The sequence below is a fragment of the Cydia amplana genome, chromosome 17 (genome assembly GCF_948474715.1).
Source record: "Cydia amplana chromosome 17, ilCydAmpl1.1, whole genome shotgun sequence".
NCBI lineage: Eukaryota > Metazoa > Arthropoda > Insecta > Lepidoptera > Tortricidae > Cydia > Cydia amplana.
This window is the reverse complement of record NC_086085.1, coordinates 15,376,196-15,396,109: the sequence shown is the minus strand read 5'-3', so window position 1 is coordinate 15,396,109 and position 19,914 is coordinate 15,376,196. Positions and strand designations below refer to the sequence as shown.

At 38.0% G+C, this 19,914-nt stretch overlaps 3 protein-coding genes across 5 annotated transcripts in view; 1 reads left to right on the top strand and 2 right to left on the bottom strand.

Annotated features, from left to right (window-relative positions):
- Positions 1–129: 129 nt before the first annotated feature.
- LOC134655829 (N-alpha-acetyltransferase 80) lies at positions 130–1,758 on the bottom strand. Of its 2 annotated transcripts, XM_063511317.1 has the most exons (3): positions 1,638–1,758; positions 992–1,039; positions 130–825 (listed from the first exon to the last, which is right to left on the bottom strand). In XM_063511317.1, the coding sequence occupies exon 3, from the start codon at positions 808–810 to the stop codon at positions 199–201; it is 612 nt and encodes a 203-aa protein (XP_063367387.1). In that variant the 5' UTR covers positions 811–825; positions 992–1,039; positions 1,638–1,758; the 3' UTR covers positions 130–198. The 2 variants fall into 2 exon arrangements, with proteins under 2 accessions (XP_063367387.1, XP_063367386.1); XM_063511316.1 differs by lacking the exon at positions 1,638–1,758 and having other exon boundaries at positions 992–1,162.
- On the top strand, positions 912–4,297 carry LOC134655828 (EEF1A lysine methyltransferase 1). Of its 2 annotated transcripts, none has more exons than XM_063511315.1 (5): positions 912–1,044; positions 1,646–1,800; positions 1,932–2,079; positions 3,268–3,452; positions 4,142–4,297. In XM_063511315.1, the coding sequence occupies exons 2-5, from the start codon at positions 1,651–1,653 to the stop codon at positions 4,295–4,297; spliced, it is 639 nt and encodes a 212-aa protein (XP_063367385.1). In that variant the 5' UTR covers positions 912–1,044; positions 1,646–1,650. The 2 variants fall into 2 exon arrangements, with proteins under 2 accessions (XP_063367385.1, XP_063367384.1); XM_063511314.1 differs by having other exon boundaries at positions 912–1,050; positions 1,651–1,800.
- A 7,585-nt stretch (positions 4,298–11,882) lies between these two features.
- The window catches only part of LOC134656101 (kinesin-like protein Klp98A), a 54,938-nt gene continuing 46,906 nt past the window's right edge, over positions 11,883–19,914 (bottom strand). Inside the window, 5 exon segments of the mRNA XM_063511621.1 lie at positions 11,883–12,057; positions 16,547–16,735; positions 18,846–19,012; positions 19,359–19,401; positions 19,732–19,863. Coding sequence (XP_063367691.1) covers positions 12,022–12,057; positions 16,547–16,735; positions 18,846–19,012; positions 19,359–19,401; positions 19,732–19,863 — 567 coding nt within the window. The 3' untranslated portion in view covers positions 11,883–12,021.

Below are 19,914 nucleotides of genomic sequence, written 5' to 3'. Positions count from 1 at the left end.
TATTCATCTCTCATTCTATACTATAGCTGTGTCCCTACTTAAGTAAGTAAAACTTACAAGTGTAAATCCAGACTTAGAATAAGATGTACCATTGTAACTTACAATATGTGATGTGAAATAAATTAATCGTTATATTTTATGATGAATTTTATTTCAACAAGATTCAAACAACACTTCAAAATCGTACAAAAAATAATACTACAAATACTTAAACATATATGTTTTGCTAGTTTTAACTTTACTACTATTGTTATTGTTCCAAGCACTTTCGTAAGTTGGCATCGGTGGGGGCGGTGGCGGCGGCGCGGCGCCGGGCTGCGCACGTTGCTCTGGCACTGAATTTTCAATCTTATGGCTACTAGGATTAAGTTTAACATTGACTGGCGAAAACACACCATAGATGGATACTGGTGCGCAAATCTCATAATCTAAAGTGGCGTAAAATTTCTCTTGGCCCTTCGTTGATAGATGCGCCATTTTCAACTTCAGCACATTTCTACAGTAATCTTCGACGTATCGCATTAAATGAGTACCTAATTTCTTTCCACGCATAGCTTTACTTATGACTACTGTTTCTATGAAACAACTTTCTGGAATACTGGGAATGGGTGTCAGTTTGCAGTGGCCTAATACTTGTCTCCTATCCTTGACTAAGATGAAGTTTGTAGGCAGGCAATCGCAGGAGGCTAGCAGCGACATCATTCTAACAGTTTCGCTTCTTGGCCATTCATCGTTGATCAAGTCACACGTTGCTTTCAAAAATTCTGGGTGATGATGAATAAGCAGCACTTCCAGGGAATCCGGTTCCATGGTTAAATTTTATACCTGGTAATAAAATAGTAGAAATTATAACATAGGGATGGTATCATTTATTTTAACTGTCAGCTGTCAGTGTCAAAATTGACAAAGCGTCTTTGAAAGCGAAACCTATGTGGATTTGCATTTTTCGTCAAATTAAAAGCATAAACATTTGAGTTTTTTGGATACCCACCTAAAGGAGATAATTTGGCAACTTTTTAATCACATTTTAGCACTAGAACTGAGGTGAGTGTATTTATAAAAATTAAAATAATGGCGCGCGACTTCGCCTGTGCGCGTTGAAGACAGAACTAACCTATTTTTAACTGTCACACGCATGCTACCGTTCTTGTGGGTTTAACTTTTGTTGCCATTTTGCGCATCGGGGTCGATTAGGTAACACCTCGTTAACACGGAAGAAATGCAGTCGGAAGTAAACAAACTGGTGTTTACGAAATGTTCAGGAGCAAGATGAAAGTCACTTGTTTTCGTTCCAGTTTTGATATAACGCCCGATGGGTTCGTGTTTGTTGAACGTACGCTGCTGTTACATTTTATTACATGTTACATAAAAAAAAAGAATAATGATGCTATTATTGCCAGACACTTTATTGCGTTAGTTAAGAAATAAATTTGTATAGAATAGGTATTTTAATCTTATTTGGAACACTAGTTAAAAATATACAGGGTGGATCTTTGTACCTACTGAGAACACAAATGTCTTACCTTTTGATTAAAAGAATAATCTGTTAATTTTTTTTCACAATTTGCTTCAGTAAATATGACCAAAACTTTTATTTAAATAAGAGATCCCTACTTATTCTTAAAATATGAAATGACTCTTTTAGAAAAGATGGATGATGATGATGTACCAGCGCTGTCTGCGGAGACATTTGCAGCACTTCAGGAGTTTTATGCAGAGCAGCAGAAGCGACAGGAAATACTTGACAAGTTACAGGCTGAGAACAAACTGAAGGAAAACATACTTTTTGATGAGAATTGGGTAAAACACATATTTAATTAATACAATCATATGTATCATGAAAGCAAAAAGTAACCGAGATAATAGCCTAATTGACTTTTTACTTGACTGTTGAAAGAGTGTTATTAACTACTTCTATTTGTTATTTCCAGCAACTAAGTCAGTTCTGGTACGACGAGGCCACAGTGCAGGCACTACTAAAAGTGGTAAACAAGGCAATAGATGGAGGCAGGGTGGCACTGCTGTCCTGCCCCACACTGTTTGTGCCAGTGAAGCGGCAGCTTGGAAACCGTGCTACCGGTTGGTGACACCCTTTTTTTTTAATGAGCAAATTTTAATAAAGAACTTCTTATTCCTTTCAAAGTTAAGGATAATGTGCTCTACTTAATTCCATTACTCCAATACCATTTTGTTTTTCGCATCTCATGGAAGTCACCAAATGTGCACACCTGCCAATCCTGCCATTATAGTGAAATTTTTTTCTTCATCAAGTCTGCTTTCGTTTTGTTTATATCAATATATTATAAATGTTAATTCGATTTTCACCTCTTTATGAATGGGAAAGAAATTTATTAACACTTTGACTACCAAGAAAGGCCACAGACACGCTCAATTAAGTTTTTAATTAAAACTTCGTGCATTCCAATCAATAAAATTAAATATATAAAATAACTGTTGTATACAATAGTTGTGGAAGCCACAACCCACAAAAAAAAGCGGCCAAGTGCGAGTCGGACTCGCCCATAAAGGGTTCCGTATTTAGGCGATTTATGACGTATAAAAAAAAACTACTTACTAGATTTCGTTCAAACCAATTTTCGGTGGAAGTTTACATGGTAATGTACATCATATATTTTTTTTAGTTTTATCATTCTCTTATTTTAGAAGTTACAGGGGGGGGGACACACATTTTACCACTTTGGAAGTGTCTCTCGCGCAAACTATTCAGTTTAGAAAAAAATGGTATTAGAAACCTCAATATCATTTTTGAAGACCTATCCATAGATACCCCACACGTATGGGTTTGATGAAAAAAAAAATTTTGTGTTTCAGTTCGAAGTATGGGGAACCCCAAAAATTTATTGTTTTTTTTTCTATTTTTGTGTGAAAATCTTAATGCGGTTCACAGAATACATCTACTTACCAAGTTTCAGCAGTATAGTTCTTATAGTTTCGGAGAAAAGTGGCTGTGACATACGGACGGACAGACAGACGGACAGACAGACAGACAGACATGACGAATCTATAAGGGTTCCGTTTTTTGCCATTTGGCTACGGAACCCTAAAAAGGGTATAACCGTATCACGCTCCGCGATTGTTACGCCATTTATAGTCCTAGCAAAATTGGTTATTCCATACTTACGCTATGGAAAGTCCAATTTAGCTAGAACCCTAAATGCCGTAACAATCACGGAGCGTGACTACAATTACATTTAATGAATAGGTCAAGCACTAATTACAGTAATTACGTAACAAACACCTTTTCAGTATCCCTTCTGGAGTACGACCGGCGGTTCGAGGTGCACGCCCCCGACTTCATCTTCTACGACTACAACTTCCCGGACAAGCTGCCTCCGGACCTGGAGCGGTACGACCTGGTTGTGGCTGATCCGCCATTCTTGTCTGAAGAGTGCATCGAGAAGACCTCGCAGACTATCAAACTTTTGGCCAAGGTTATTTGTCTATTTACTCTATTTCGAGGCCATGACAAAAAAATATATACCTAAATTGCAAAAAAAAAAAAACAAAGTCTTATCATTTTGAAAAAGTACATTTTAGCCGATCTTGGCCTTCGCAGGGCTTCATAGCTCTTTAAGCTTTTAAGCTCACGCGTGAATCGATCTAAGACACATTCGTCAGATTCCTTTTTCGTCAGGATAAATTATATGGGGAGACAAGCGTAGGTAGGTAGGTTAGGTTCGTCAGGTAGCTTCAGATGCCCGAAGGGCAAAGCGCCCAGAAATAGGAGCCGTCTGGTCTGGTGAAGTTGTGACTTGTGAAGGAAATGGTTTTGGAACAGAAAATTCTGACAAATGCGGAATCTGACCAAAAGTCCATCTTCGTCCGAAAAAAAACAGGCTATAACTTATCCTGACGAAAAAGGTTTCTGACGAATGTGTCTTAGATCCGTGAATCAGATTTGAAAAAAAAAATTTTCTCTATCTGTATGTAAATTCTATGTTGAGGTGTAAAGTGCCCTTGTGGCTATTAGCTGAATAAATGTCGATGTTTGATGAATTATGCATTTTTTTTTATAAATTTTTAAGTTTTTTTTTCTTGTGTCATCATATTAACTGGGAATATCAATGTTTATTTGATAGTTAAAAATTCAGCTAGAATAAAACCGTCTATTCTGTTTCAGGATAAGATCGTGGTGTGCACAGGGGCGGTGATGAAGGAAAATGTGGAAAAACTGTTGGATTTGCGAATGTGCGAGTTCCAGCCGCGCCATAGGAACAACTTAGCCAACGAGTTCGCGTGTTACGCTAATTTTGATCTAGATGGCGCTTTAAGATGATCTGATCTGGTTTGACATTCGTTTAAAGGGTCAGAAGTTTTAAGATATATTTTTCTCGCCCCATCAAATCGTATTCAACGTACATGTTGTTATTGACGTCTAATATATATCATGAACAGTCAGCAACAGAAGGCAGCAGCAGGCTAGGCTATAACTGAACCGTTGAGCTCCATTTTAGGCCCTGTCGTCACTTTGCATCAGGTGTGACTAGGGTCAATCGCTGGTCAGTCATTATAATTAAAAAAATAAATGCAGACGCTATTTTCTTAGCATCAAAGTTGTTTTCATATAATTTTAAACAATTTCCCCGCTTAGCTACTTATGTCGCTAACTGTACCTTATACTTACGAATATGCATTAATTGCATAGCGTATCGTAAGTGTCATGCCATTTTTCATTTGTAAATTGTTTTGTTTTATTCCATTAGAGTTCAAAACTCGATTTAAATAAACTGATGTTGCATTTAGGGCTTATCTGTTGGACATTTGTGTGGCAATTTTATAGTTTTAAGTGTAATGTTGGTTTTTACTTTAATTCGTATATCTTTAAACATATTTATACTTAGTTGTAAGTGTGAAATAAAACGAATTGATATTAAAACACATTGCATTTATTGATATCTTAACAATCGCACCTTGTTACATTATGCTGGTTAACTCTTAATAAACTCTCGACCGTCAAACTGCCTTGCCTTACAACTAGCCGACGATTATACTATTTGTTTTCTTATATATTTAAGTTCACTTTTACTATGTCCCAATAAACTAGGTTTAACTTCTCAAAGAAAAAATAATCTTATAGGTACTTATAGGTAATAATCCAATCTAAATATTTCGATTTGTGATATTGGGTTGAATAGTATTGTCATAAGTTATTAATATGATACTTTAAAAAGACAGATTTTTGTTCAAATCCTTATTCACAATTCACAATATATCGAAGAAAGAACAAAATATGTTTAAGTAAAAGTGAACCCTAATTTATAAATTATTAATTCATTATTGTGAGTCATCTACTTCAGTGAATGAATATTAAAATATCATTTTAATGGACAATAGATTATAATTATTATAAATTTTGCTTACATATTAAAATAAATTATTCCACATTTAATTATTAAAATTGATTAGGTCTGCAATTATATTTAGTTTATAATTTTGGTGTTATAATACCTACACAGTAAATAAATCAATAAAATGTAATACTATTGATACGAGACACCTTATTAGAATGATTAACATTAGTGAGTAAATAATTAGTTTGATGCTTATTTATTATAGAACAAAGATATACAAAACAATGATAAAACCTTATGATATTGGTCGCATATAGTTCGTAAGCTTATAGGTACAGCAGACCCTCTTTAATCCGAACCCCATCTAATCCGAACGCCCACTTCTTCACTGGCTTCGCAAATGCTTTTACGACAAATATGAGACAAAGCTTTTTATTTGTCACTAAATACCACCCGACAAACTAAAATATTGGATTTTTTAAAGAAAGTTTAATAAATGTTACGTTTAATGAATACACAATTAAAATTTCACAATATTTTTGTTTTTTTTTTCATAAAAAATACCCTATAAATTCTCTATAATATAATCCAAACGCTCCACGAATCCGAACAAGGGGTATATTTTCGGGGTTCGGATTAAAGAGGTCCTGCTGTACGAGTATATAATATAAGTATGTATACAGCCGTAATACCCGCACAGCTAAATGCATACTATCCAGGTGTCTCCCACTAAATGTCTTACTGATTACAAACACCAAAATAAGTGAAAAAATATGATTAATTCTATTCTAACAGTGCGAAATTTGTACTAAATAAATTAACACATTTGTAAATGTTCACATGTAGGGTTAGTACAAACAGATACCCCTAACTGTACATCGGGGGACCTTATTACAAATGACATAAGGTCCACCGATGTACAGTTAACAGTGTGGGCGTCGGTACCACACGGACTTACTTTAAATCAATTTAATTGTATTCAACATGTGAATAAGTTGCAATGTCAACTTTGTGCATGGCCCTGTTTACAAGTTGTTACTAAACGCAAGTAGCAAATGTATGAACTCTCACTAAACACTAATCAATGTGTAAACAGGCTCTATTAACATTTATGTTTATTGGAATGAAATGAAATAATATTAAACACAGAGTGTTTGAAATATTTAGTTGAGATACGTATACATTTTCTACTTCGTAATATACATTACTTACTATCCAGATGGAATGTCATAGTAGTTAAAACCAAAAACGTTTTATATAGGCACTGTGATTTCATAGCTCATTCCATTTAGTAACAAATACCATAGAGGTAGACACATTTGAACATTGAACTTATACCGTGTGGTAACAGTGATTTAGTTACATCAAAAGAATGTTACTAACTTGTAGAATGGGACAGTGCCTATTCTCTTTTTTGTATCATAAATATAATATTCGACAAAAATTAATTATGTAGGTACATACGGATTATTTCTGTACGTCTTCTTTTCTGGTAGCTTTTACAGAACAGAGATAATAATGAAACTGCACTCATTTCATGTCATATTGAACAGCTTTTACTACTAAATTATACCCGATCCCAAAAAAATTTTTTTTTTGCTATTTGGGGTTGATTGATCCCAAAGTAAAAATTGTTCAGTATGACATACATAACGTCTACGTTGACAATATATAACGCGTCCTCAAGAACATTATATAATTTATATACAATTCATAAATCATACTAATATTTATTTATTCGTCTATCTACAAAGGCCGTCTTTCTACTCGGGGTAGGCGCTAAAGTCATTTTTTTTTTGTATTTTTATAAATTATGATAGTTTTTAAACAGATATAGGTACATTTATTTGAGGCAGATCGCAAGTCACTACGTGATACTTTCTGAACAATGATAAGAAAATAGTATATTAGTTACTTGACTTTTTAAGTAGTTACGTTTATATACAACAAAGCGTTATTTATCTTAAAAGATATGTAAAGACTACGAAAAGACCGTGTTCTTGAACAAATTTGACAGCTGATGAAGATATTAGAGCTACTACTCCGTCTGTCAAGGGTGCAGTTCGATAATGCAGTACATATGTCGTGCATAATTATTTTCCATCGTATTTACACGGAAAAGTAGAAACGTGACTTGATTTTTCAATCAGTCTCGGTACAAAAAGTACTGAAGTTGACTGACGTAGCATGACAAATAAGAACGTCATCTGTAACCACGAAGCATATGGCGCGTACACAGGTTAATCTCGGGTAAAGATTTTTTATTAGCCTTTATAATGCTTATACAATAAATAACTCTTTGTATGTAGTATCGTGCACTATGGTCCATTTTCCGGACCGGAAATACATATATTATAGAGATGGGACAAGATGGCAAGCTCACGATGCTTGGGCACGCATGCGTAATGGCTTTACGTAGAAAGCGCACAGAAGCGACGCCTTCGCGAGCCACCGGGTTTTCGCAACTTTTAAGGCACATCTACACATTTTCAACTAAATTAAGACCAATAACGTGATTTTTTGTAGAAATATAGATTATGCTACATATGTATTTATAGGATTTTTATTAAACTTTACAAGAGTTTGTAAAGTTTAATAAAAAATCGTGCACCCAGATGGCGCTACACGACAAGAACTACCTCATAACATAATTCGCGAGGCCGTATAGCGACATCTACTTTAGCAGCCACATTTGAGGCACGAATTTTTCTTAAACTTCATACCTCTTCTACTGTTCATAAATTTTCAGTTTTAGTGTAGGTATTCAGGGGCTAAATAACAAACAAACAGGGATTAAAAGTTGCGAAAATAATTCACAATAAAAGTAAAAAGACACAAAAACTTATGTAAATTGATGAAAAACCAGGTACCGTATAATTTAACTAAATATACAATTCAATCGAATTCATTAATGATTAGCATTTGTGCTAATAAATTATAAAAAAAATACACTTATATCACAACCGTAGCTATAGATGTATAATAACTATGTCTTTTGGGGTCACGAGTCCATTAAGCCATAGGAATGCTAGGCAATATAAAAATATGATATATATTGATAAATTATCTATAAATGACCATTGTAGCCAATTGCTACTTTTGTGTATATATTATTTTTAGCCACAATAGCCATTTATGTTTACAGAAGGCCTTATTATCTCATTTACACGAAGTTTTACTTTACTATGGACATTACATTTATAAAATATATGTGATGTTCTCAGTAAAAAGGTACCACTTTGTCACTTACCCTAAAGACGAAATTTGCTTGTATCTTTATACAAGTAAGCTGTCAGAGCGTCCTTATGATATGACAAGCGACAATTTGGCACCTTTTGATTGAGAACTTCACATATTTTGAACAAAATTAATAAAATTAGATGACGGTAATGTTAATGATTAGGAAACAAAATAAATATAATGTCCATAGTAAAAGGTCACCCTGTTTTATATTATTATATTACAGTTTTAAGTTCAATTTACAACAATAATAAATATATACATAGAATAGAATACACACACACTTTCTCATTTATTCTGTTCCTTTTTATTCGTTATTAGTATTTTATTGTGTGTTGCAAGAAAGTATGTCCGATATTAGAAAGCTTGTAATAAATAACAGATTTAAATTGATATCAGTTCTTAGTAGACCGCTTAAAGCTGTGCCGCGCGAAGCCGCGGGCAAAAGCTTGTCTTAATATAAAATTGACATGGAACTAAATTAATTCATGGTCAAAAACTAATAGAAATTATTATCACATTAACAATACTATCCTAAACACTAACAAACCGATTAGGTACAGTAAGTGGGCTTAGTACAAATGCATTAAGGTTTCAAAACTGTTAAATATAAATAAAGCCAATCCAACATATGTATTTATATATATTTGTAGTATAAATTGGCATGCATTTTGTAAAAACTGGATGGTTTATGGTGAAACATGCGATCGTTTGACAACCTAGTTAGGTTACCTCATAATACCATGATGTACATAGCCATACTTTGACTTTGAAGTCGACGTTAAATTTTTTTATACAGAATGGTAAGCTTTAAATTTTAAGCTTTAAATTATTTTATTTTTAGCTTTAAATTAGAAAAATACTACACGATCTTGACGTGTCTTTTATTTGAAAAACGCATTTAAAAATCAGTGACTATTACCTATGAAAGCAAAATAATGTAAATAATCGTATATGATTCATAATTGTTACATATTTTGCCGTGACTTCTTTTTCAAAAGTGTTTTTCAATAAAAAGACACGTCAAGATTGTTTACCTTTTTTCTAATGCTAAAAAAGTGAACTATAGACGAATGTTGTATGAGCATAATGCCATCTGTACTAAACCCTCTCAATCGGTTCAAACAATTCAATACTAACTATGTAACTACATTTATTAAATTATTATTTACTTAAAGATAATTGTTCTCTGCGACCAGAGATCGAACTTTTACGGAGCTCGCCACGTGCAAAAATATACTTTTCCAACTTTGGGTGCTTTATACGATGAACTCTAATGTCTGAGTCATAAAATCGAATTTACAATTGAGAATGTCCTCAAATGAAAAGATAAAAAGAAACATTTTGAGTATTATTCAGTCAATTTGACAATTTTAGGTTACAATTGGTGCCGTGAAGAGGATTTTTAACAATACTTTAAATGTATTAGAAAACAATGGAAAACAAAATCTAATAGAACTGTAATAGGGTCGTGTTTCGCTTACATACAACAACAAACACAAAGGAAGACTTGCATACGCCTTAAAGTAAATTGCACAAAATATACAGACACAACATTATGCCTTACGAGTCTAAGAATAAAATGGAAAATATAAGTAAAATGTTTGGAATCAGTTTAAGGACAAACCCGGAATGATACGAAGTACACGGTAAAGTATGCTTTGCTGCTCACGCCATAAGGTCGGTATCTTAACAACGGCGACCATTATACATTTTGAGTATAGAAAAACTTAGAATCTCAGTTAAACTTTACTGGAGTGATTTACTGAAGTTTTTGTATCGATTTTATTACATTACAAAGCATACAATACTATGTCCGATCGTTCTAACATAAAACATAAAGAACACAATTCCAAATCTGACCAATTGTCATAGTGGCCTGCACATTTAAAAGTAAACCTTAACAACAGCGGCATAGATCACATATTGGTCCAGACTTGGATACTTGGACAACAAAGTATAAGGAAGGCACCCGTGGTCGCGCCATCGCATTGCGTCGCGCTTGCTGCTTATAATATTCATTTTATAAAGGGGATTAATATGTGTAGTCTCAAGAACATTGGAAACGGATCATGATGTATGGGAATTTCCACAAAAACGTATCCATTTTCATTGCTTTTGAGTGATCATCCGTGAGAGATAACGCGATTGATCTCTCATTAAATTAGTGGTCCTTGCATGGCGTATGTAACTCGCGTATGTTGAGGCATCTGTGCAAAAATTTTTTCATCGTGTGCGCGGGTTACTATAGGTAAATGGCCAGTTTAGTGCACGGTATAAGTAGCAGAAATAAGTGACCCTGCCAACAAGTTTTTATGCAGAATAGGTCACTTATCTCTGAAGCTTACTGTACACCCAACTGCAAAATTTAATAATGAATAAGACAAGCGTCGGTCGGACGATGCTACGGCACAAGGACTGCGCCAACCGAGACATGCACTTCTTCAACATCCCGGTTCATAAACGGGAGGAGCTTGCCGAGGACAGAGACAAGTGGCGCAAACTGGTGTAAAATTCAATCGACGGGCGTAAAATTCACGACGACGCTTGGTTTATTACTAGAGATGCACCGGATATCCGGTTACTATCCGGTATCCGGCCGTTATTTTAGTATCCGGCCGGATACCGGATAGTGACCTACTATCCGGCCGGATACCGGATAGTAAAATTAACACATTTTGGGGTAAAAAATGGAATCTAAAAAACAGTCACGGTCATAATGCTAATGACACAGTAGATAGAAATGAATACGTAACCAATGTCCCACAATACACTTATTTGTTTACACAAAAATACGCGCGCGCACTTGTAACTATAAACGAACTTACTACGTAATGACATGATAAAACTCGTTACGCTCCTAGAAATGTGTCCTCGCGAACGTTCACTACGAAACAGGTTGAAACCTGCACGACGCGTATTTGCAAAACTCAAAATATAGGTATAGTTCCGCCTGCCGAATATCCGGCAGCCGGATACCGGATATTCGGCCAGTGTCCAGGCCGGATATCCGGTATCCGGCCAAACAACTATCCGTTGCATATCTATTTATTACACTCGCAAGAAATCGAGCCAAGCGCCATCAGAGCAACACCTGGGTACATTACACCTGCCAGGCCTGTGGTCGTGTTTGCCGCTCCCGTATTGGCTTACACAGCCACGAAAAACGTTGTCGCCCTACCTGATACCGATTCAATAGTCTGTAATAGACTTTAAGGCCAATGATGAAGATTGGTTGCGCAACATGCGCAAGTTACATACGCATGTATGCAAGAAGCAGGAACTCACCGCTAGTCGTTACCGCGCACAGTAATCCCCCCCCCACGTGCCGCTACCTGAGCCGGCGGTAGAGCAGGTAGAGCAGGTAGAGCAGCAGCGCCAGCGCGTGCGCGAGCAGCAGCGCGAGCGCGGCGGCGAGGCGGAGCGCGCACGCGAGCAGCGCGCGCGCCGCGGCGAGCTCCGCGCGCCGTCAGCCCGTGCCGCACTTGCCCGACTCGAACACGCCCTGTTCACAAGGTAGAACCCGCTTAATACGATCACGTTTAATACGATTTCCCGCGTAATACGCCATTTTACGCCAGTCCCTACAATTTAGGCCTGTTTTCATACATTTTTTCACGGTTAATACGACTCGCGTCCCGCTTAATACGCCATCTATATTTTACTTACCCGTCCCGTTACGCACCATCTGCACGTTTGTGTTATTGACTTTTTAACCGTCGTATTGTTATGCAATACGCCGTGAGCCAACTTTTTTCTATGTGTTTATTACCTACCTCAAGTTTTTTAGGTTATCTCTCATATATTTTGTCGGGTCCTTATCGCGGCGTGAGACTGCGATGCCATCTGCTTGACCGTTATGGACCACGGAGTACAAGCTATCGCTCCTAGATTTATTTGCAGTCAGTTACTCCACGACTTTCTAGTTGAGCCTATCGTTAGTATTCGATTATTTAACCGCGTGTGAACTTATACCTACCTTACACTTAGATTTAATTCGCGCATTATCACCGCTATTACCTATAGTTTATTTTCACGTTTAATACGATTTCCCATTTAAGACGCTTGTTTTGCTAGGTCCCTTCAGAATCGTCTTAAGCGGGTTTTACTGTACTACATTGTCACTAATGCCATGCGCGTTGGGGAATCTATCACCTACGGGTGCATCCATACCGCAGTTAACCTTTTGACAGCCAGACGGCGAAGGAATATGCCGAGCCCGGAGGCGATCGCGATTATTTAAGCGAAATTGGCGGAGTTGACGTTTGTGGCCGTTATGGGGCGTCCTTGGCATGACTTTTGATGACGGCCCCAGCCGACTGTGGCGGTCAAAAGGTTAACTTTTGTGGAGCAACATGGTAACATTGCCGAAAAACCTCCTCTACACTATCGGCGATGATCGTTGATAGTATTATCGTCTATCATGTACAAGATCATCGTGCAAATTAGTTTGTCAACGCAACCATCCGGCGATTCCATTTGATGCGTGCCCAAAAACAGACAGCTCACGGGTCTCAGGCGATTATTGGCCGTAATAGACTTGGAGGATACAACTAAACGGAGTAGCCTTTAACAGGCTTTCCCCTCTGTCGAAAATAGGCGGCCAACGGTCATACACAATGTATGGACTGACGTTTATCTGACATGGCTATTTTTACGTTACGCATACATTTGACGTTCCCCTCCCCCGCAAAAATCGGCAGACTGTTTTGTACAGAAAATTACAGACATGGCGTCTCCGTTTGATTATATCCTCCAAGGTAATAGACGATGACTGGCGGGGATTGCCGAGTACGCCCTCTACACTATTGTCCTTGCCAGTCATCGTCTATCATCGCTGTAGAGGAGTCATAAAGGTGCATCCACACTAGGGTTTGCTCCCGGGAAATACAGGTACCGAAAGTACCGGGAATTCCCGGGATTTAGAGCCAAGCAAAGAACCGGGATTTCAAAATAAAAATCACGGTACTCCCGGGATTTTCGGGACTAAAATTTCCGGTACAATATTTGACTGCTTTCTGTTACATAGCATGAAATATCATGTTTTATAAAGAAAATAAATATGTATATTTTACCACTCTAAGGCTGATGGTAATACTTTTACGGCTGACCACTACATTAAAATAAATTAAAAAAAAAGTCAATGGGTTTGACAATGCCGACAATATAAAATTGCGTAATTTGATACTTTAAGGGCATAAATGTTTGTACGATAAATAATTTTGTACGAACAATTAGTTATTTCATATTTGTATACTAACTAGAAGCAAAAATAGAGACAATTTTGTAATTAATAAAATACTAAATACTTTTAATTCAAATTCAAACACAGTATAAGAAACTCACATATGACAATGATATTTTAAATGAATTAATAATTCTGGCTGAATAATTTCTTGATTTGTCGTATTGATAGTTCTGTTATTATATATTCAAAGGTCCACAGCCCATTTTGAACACAAGCGAAAATTATCAATTTTTTTTATCCTTTTTCACTAAACGTCTTACATATTTAAAAAAATGATGATATTACTGAGCCACAATTCAGTTTTTGCCAATTAACAAAGATATTAAAAATATCATGTAGTTTAGGAAAAAAAAAAACAAAATTATATTAATGATTATGTGACTTAGACACATATTATGGTACAAAAGAAGTGTGTACCTTCACTGTGCTACTTTTTTATTGTTTTAAGAAAGATTCGTGGTCGTTTTCCGCTTTTTTTTTTACTGAAAATTGATGTGAAAACTGATTTTTGAAGGCAGTCCCGAAAGTACCGAGAAATCCCGGTTCCATTTTTGCCCGGTACCGAAAATCCCGGTTCTTTAAAACAGTACCGGTTCTGCAAGCCCTAATCCACACCACAGTGAAATTTTGTGAAACGACACTGTCCAGACAAACGATACGGTAACATTGCTGAAGATCCTTACGAAATTTCGTTTGTTTATTAGACCTTTTTCCGTACCTCAAAAGCAAAAAAAAGGTGCGTCTGTCTGTCTGACCATCCCCCCCCCCCCCTTTATCTCCGAAACAACTGGGACTAAAATTTTGAAAAAAAAAACCACAAAATAGTTCTTTACCTATTAGCAATGTGCAGTCAGGCGTGAGTTTAACCCCTCAACTGCCTTGTCCCGTATACGTCCCAGACAATTTGGACCGTAATTAAACAGTTGAAAGGTTATTAATTCAGCAGCAAATTTTTGACAACGGCGTTCGAGGGGTTAATGTACGGAACCCTCGGAACGCGAGTCCGACTCGCACTTTTTAGGGTTTTTAGGGTTCCGTAGCCAAATGGCAAAAAACGGAACCCTTATAGATTCACTGATTTAAACTTTCACGATTTTTACACATTATTAAATTATACAACGGGACGGGACTTAATCGCGTATCTAAGTTTTAAGATTTACCTCCGACGTTTCGAGGACGGCGTTGTCCCCGTGGTCTCGGAGAAGACTGGCTTAAGTTGAAATCAGCATCGTCTAACCGCGCGAGTTTTTCGAACTACCCGCACATGGTCTTGTTTATCCGCTTGAACGTTTTGCGCACTAGGGATGTCACTCTGTCGACACACAACACTAACGATATTCGATTTATCGATTGTCGATATTCGTTTACGCTTACATTTACTAATGACTGGATTCAGGAGGTACTAAGGAGGAACGGGTACAAGGTAAAAAAGTGGCAACCCAGACGGAAGTCAAGAGGAAAACGTCCTGATGTCTCCAGACAACCGGCATTTTTGCCGTATGTAAAAGGGGTAACCGATAAAGTTGGCACGGTACTTGGAAAGTACTCTATAAAGACGGTGTACACTCCTTTATTCAAAGTAGCAGGGAGCCTAAGGTCACCGAAGGACGTTATTCCGTATCAGTCACCTGGCGTTTACAAAATTGATTGCAGTTGTGGTAGTTCCTATATCGGAGAAACAAAGCAATAGCAGAAAGAGTTAAGGAACATATTGCAGCTGTCAAAAATCGTCAGGTGAACAAGTCTGCCGTGGCTGAGCATTTACTGGAGTCAGGACCAAACCACTGGATTGAGCTGCATAACCCTAAAATCCTGTCCACGGATCGTCATTTCTACAGCAGGAAAGTACGGGAAGCCATTGAAATCAAAAAACATAGTAATTTCAATCGGGACGAGGGTTTCAAGATCTCATCCACATGGAATCCAGTCATTAGTAAATGTAAGCGTAAACGAATATCGACAGTCGATAAATCGAATATCGTTAGTGTTGTGTGTCGACAGAGTGACATCCCTAGTGCGCAAAACGTTCAAGCGGATAAACAAGACCAAGTGCGGGTAGTTCGAAAAACTCGCGCGGTTAGACGATGCTGATGTCAACTTAAGCCAGTCTTCTCCGAGACCACGGGGACAACGCCGTCCTCGAAACGTCGGAGGTAAATCTTAAAACTTAGATACGCCTTATAGATTCGTCATGTCTGTCTGTCTGTCTGTCCGTCTGTCCGTCTGTCCGTCCGTATGTCACAGCCACTTTTCTCCGAAACTATAAGAACTATACTGTTGAAACTTGGTAAGTAGATGTATTCTGTAAACCGCATTAAGATTTTCACACAAAAATAGAAAAAAAAAAACAATAAATTTTTGGGGTTCCCCATACTTCGAACTGAAACTCAAAATTTTTTTTTTCATCAAACCAATAAGTGTGGGGTATCTATGGATAGGTCTTCAAAAATGATATTGAGGTTTCTAATATCATTTTTTTCTAAACTGAATAGTTTGCGCGAGAGACACTTCCAAAGTGGTAAAATGTGTGTCCCCCCCCCTGTAACTTCTAGAATAAGAGAATGATAAAACTAAAAAAAATATATGATGTACATTACCATGTAAACTTCAACCGAAAATTGGTTTGAACGAGATCTAGTAAGTAGTTTTTTTTTAGACGTCATAAATCGCCTAAATACGGAACCCTTCATGGGCGAGTCCGACTCGCACTTGTCCGGTTTTTTTATGAATGTTTCTTTCTAGTTACCCGTCGGAAGAAGGGCGAGAAGGAGACGAGCGCGTGCGGCGTGAGCGGCGCGCAGTGCAGCGGGCAGCGGCGGTCCTCGGCGCACGCGGCCAGCAGCCGCCGCAGGAACGCCTCCAGCGCGCCGCGCCGCGCCCGAGCCAGCGCCTCCGACTGCCACAGCTGGCGCGGCGGGAACGGGATCGAGGCCACCTGGACATAATGTATTCATGTGTATGAAGACATAATGTATCATTCATGTGTATGAAGACATAATGTATCATGTGTATGAAGACATAATGTATCATTCATGTGTATGAAGACATAATGTATCATGTGTATGAAGACATAATGTATCATGTGTATGAAGACATAATGTATCATGTGTATGAAGACATAATGTATCATGTGTATGAAGACATAATATATCATTCATGTGTATCATTAATGTATCATTCATGTGTATCATTAATGTATCATTCATGTGTATGAACGGGATCGAGGCCACCTGGACATAATGTATCATTCATGTGTATAAAGACATAATGTATCATTCATGTGTATCATTAATGTATCATTCATGTGTGAACGGGATCGAGGCCACCTGGACATAATGTATTCATGTGTATGAAGGGGCGAGGGCGAGCGAGTTTCATCCGATCTGGCGCCCGATTCATTTCACTTAAAACGAAACACCATTTCACAAAAAAAGCTCGAACTGGGCTAGTTAAGAATTACCCCCTTATTCATACAACTTTACAGGCCTGATTTAGTTAATAGTACATTATGGTCGAGGTTCGGAAGTAGCTACTTGCTGGCTGAGGATTCGTTTTAAACGGACGACCTTGGGAGTCCGTTTAATTGAATCCGAAGCCAGCAAGTAGCCTTCCAGCCGAGTCATATATAGTGCTTTTCTCAAAAATGGTGCAAGAAATAGAAATATTTTACAGAACTTACAGAAGCGACGTTCTAATTTTCACAGAAAAAAATACAACCATTAAAAAAATTTGCTTGCCGCCTTAAAAAAAAAAAGAAGTGTATTTTTCTGCTGAAAATACGCCAACCTATTTGAGACACCTAAATAGTCACGGTACCAACATTAAGCCTGTAACAGACTATCGCACCGCACCGCGACCTTGGAGCGTCGCACGCAGTCAGAGGGAGAAAGAGATATCTGTTTCTCGCTCTCACTTATGGGTGCGACGCTCCAAGGTCGCGGTGCGGTGCGATAGTCTGTTATAGGCTTTATAATAATAAGTGCTGATCATCTGTTTGGCTGTTTAAGGGACCTATGCCTTCATTTGATATGGCCATTTAAAGTTTTAAAAAGTTTGGAACTCATTAAATAATGAAATTTGTATGCGACATTGCAGTCCCGAAATCGAGACTGCAATGTTTTTAACTTTTTAATTTTTTGAATGACCATAAACTACGCACTTCGCGACCTATTTTTTAACCGGCAACGTCGACTTTGCCGTCCATTTTTGAGAAAATTATGTTTTATCCCTTTCTTGTGAATACATATGTCAAAATGACAATAAAGACAAACGATTCATAGCTAATTCAGGCCAGTAACGCGCCCTGTTAGTTAGTGCGGATTCAAGATTTCACATCTTGAAAGCTAAATTTGACCCACTTCCCGATTTCCGATTGAGCTGAAATTTTGCATACCTACATATGTAAACCGGATGACAAAGCAATATTATAACGACATGGCGCTGAACTGATCATGGACACAGTGCAAGAACAGTAGTGAATCTTCATAGAAATGTGCCGCTGCCGGCTTGAATGTGTGCGTGCGCGCCGGGCGCCGTGTACGCACGCGCTGCCACGCACACATTCGCATAATATACGGGGGAATACGGTGGCGACAGTGTGGGCCGTACCGCGACTGTGATCGCGCGCATTCGAGTACGCTGCACGCCCGCTCGCATTTGCCTGCTCTTACCGGCCTTAATTTATACCTCATTTATGAATTGATAGAACATTTCATTATATATTATATAAATAGAAACCTAGTGCTACTCATAATACGCAAATAATATTTAACTAAAAATAAAAGTGACAACCCTAAGCGCCAAAGCAAGAGTAGGTAAATAACTTGCCGAGCGGCCTTAGATTCACTACTGTTCTTAGTGTACTGTGTCATGGAGATAGGTGGCCATGGGAACTATGTGATGAAACAACGCAAACTAATTGTGTTTGGGGTTGTTACAATTGTCTCAACGAGTATTAGTTGCCTGTGGAAAAGTGCAGTCAGCGATAAAATCTTGTACCAAAAATGATTTTTTTACCAAACACTCAGAGAAGGTTTGCAAGGTACCTTGTGTCCGTATGTCCGCCGCATGGCGAGGTAGAGGTCCCGGAAGCGGCGGTAGCGCCGCAGCAGAGCCCAGCGGTGCGGGCCGAGCCGGATGCGCACCTCGTACTCGTGGTGGGTGGACGCGCCCGCGCCGCGGGTCACCCAGCCGGGGATGCTCACCACCTCGTCTGAACAAATATAATTCATTACAAACTGAGGAGTGTCTTTTCAAAAGGGTTTATTTTTTTCTTAGCGGTACTTCTAGAGAGAACCTTGCTCAAGAAAACTTAAGGTCCAATTTAGAAATAGATTCCCAGAAAAAATAAACCCTTTTGAAAAGACACTCCTCAACTGTAAATTTTTCGGAAGTAACAACTAGAAAGGATAACAGCAATTGAACCTATATAAAATGTACAAAAAGGTGCAACTTAGATATTTTATTAATTCATACGTCAAAACACTAAAGACCAAGACAGTTGCTGCTGTTTTTCCTAAAACTTAGATAATTACAAAAGTAAATGTCAAAAAACTTACTAAAATTGATGGGGTGCATAAGACCGATTGTGGCCGTAGGGTCCTAGAACAAATTAAAAAATATGTAAACAAAAATGTTCCTAGTTGCAAAGTAGATTCAGTCGAGATGGTATACCTAGTAGTTTAAAATATTCAAATCTCAGACCCCGGATTCCGCCTTCTCATAGTTTAGACGTCACGTCACGTACAGTCATAACTACTAGTTATTAACTAGTGAACCTTATGTCAATACAGTAAGGTGTATAGTGTAGCCATTAGGCTCGGGTTCTATATGCGTCCGCGCCGCGCGCCGTAAAGGGTCGTCAATGCCGTCTCGTTGGATGTACAGTCTTCAACCTTATGTCAATGCAGTAAGGTGTATAGTGTAACTCACCGGTGGCGGCACGTCGACTATAAGCTCGTTGCCATTAGGCTCGGGTTCTATAAGCGTTCGCGCCGCGCGCCGTAAAAGGTTGTCGATTCCGTCCCACGACTCTGCCGTCTCGTTGGATGTACAATCTTGAACCTTATGTCAATGCAGTAAGGTGTATAGTGTAACTCACCGGTGACGGCACGT

Bases quoted from the DNA above. Each gene is read 5' to 3' on its own strand.
- LOC134655829 (XM_063511317.1), bottom strand. From the start codon at position 810: ATGGAACCGGATTCCCTGGAAGTGCTGCTTATTCATCATCACCCAGAA.
- LOC134655828 (XM_063511315.1), top strand. From the start codon at position 1,651: ATGGATGATGATGATGTACCAGCGCTGTCTGCGGAGACATTTGCAGCA. The intron at 2,080-3,267 runs GTTGGTGACACC...ACACCTTTTCAG, and splicing joins GCTTGGAAACCGTGCTACCG to TATCCCTTCTGGAGTACGAC. The intron at 3,453-4,141 runs GTTATTTGTCTA...ATTCTGTTTCAG, and splicing joins CTATCAAACTTTTGGCCAAG to GATAAGATCGTGGTGTGCAC.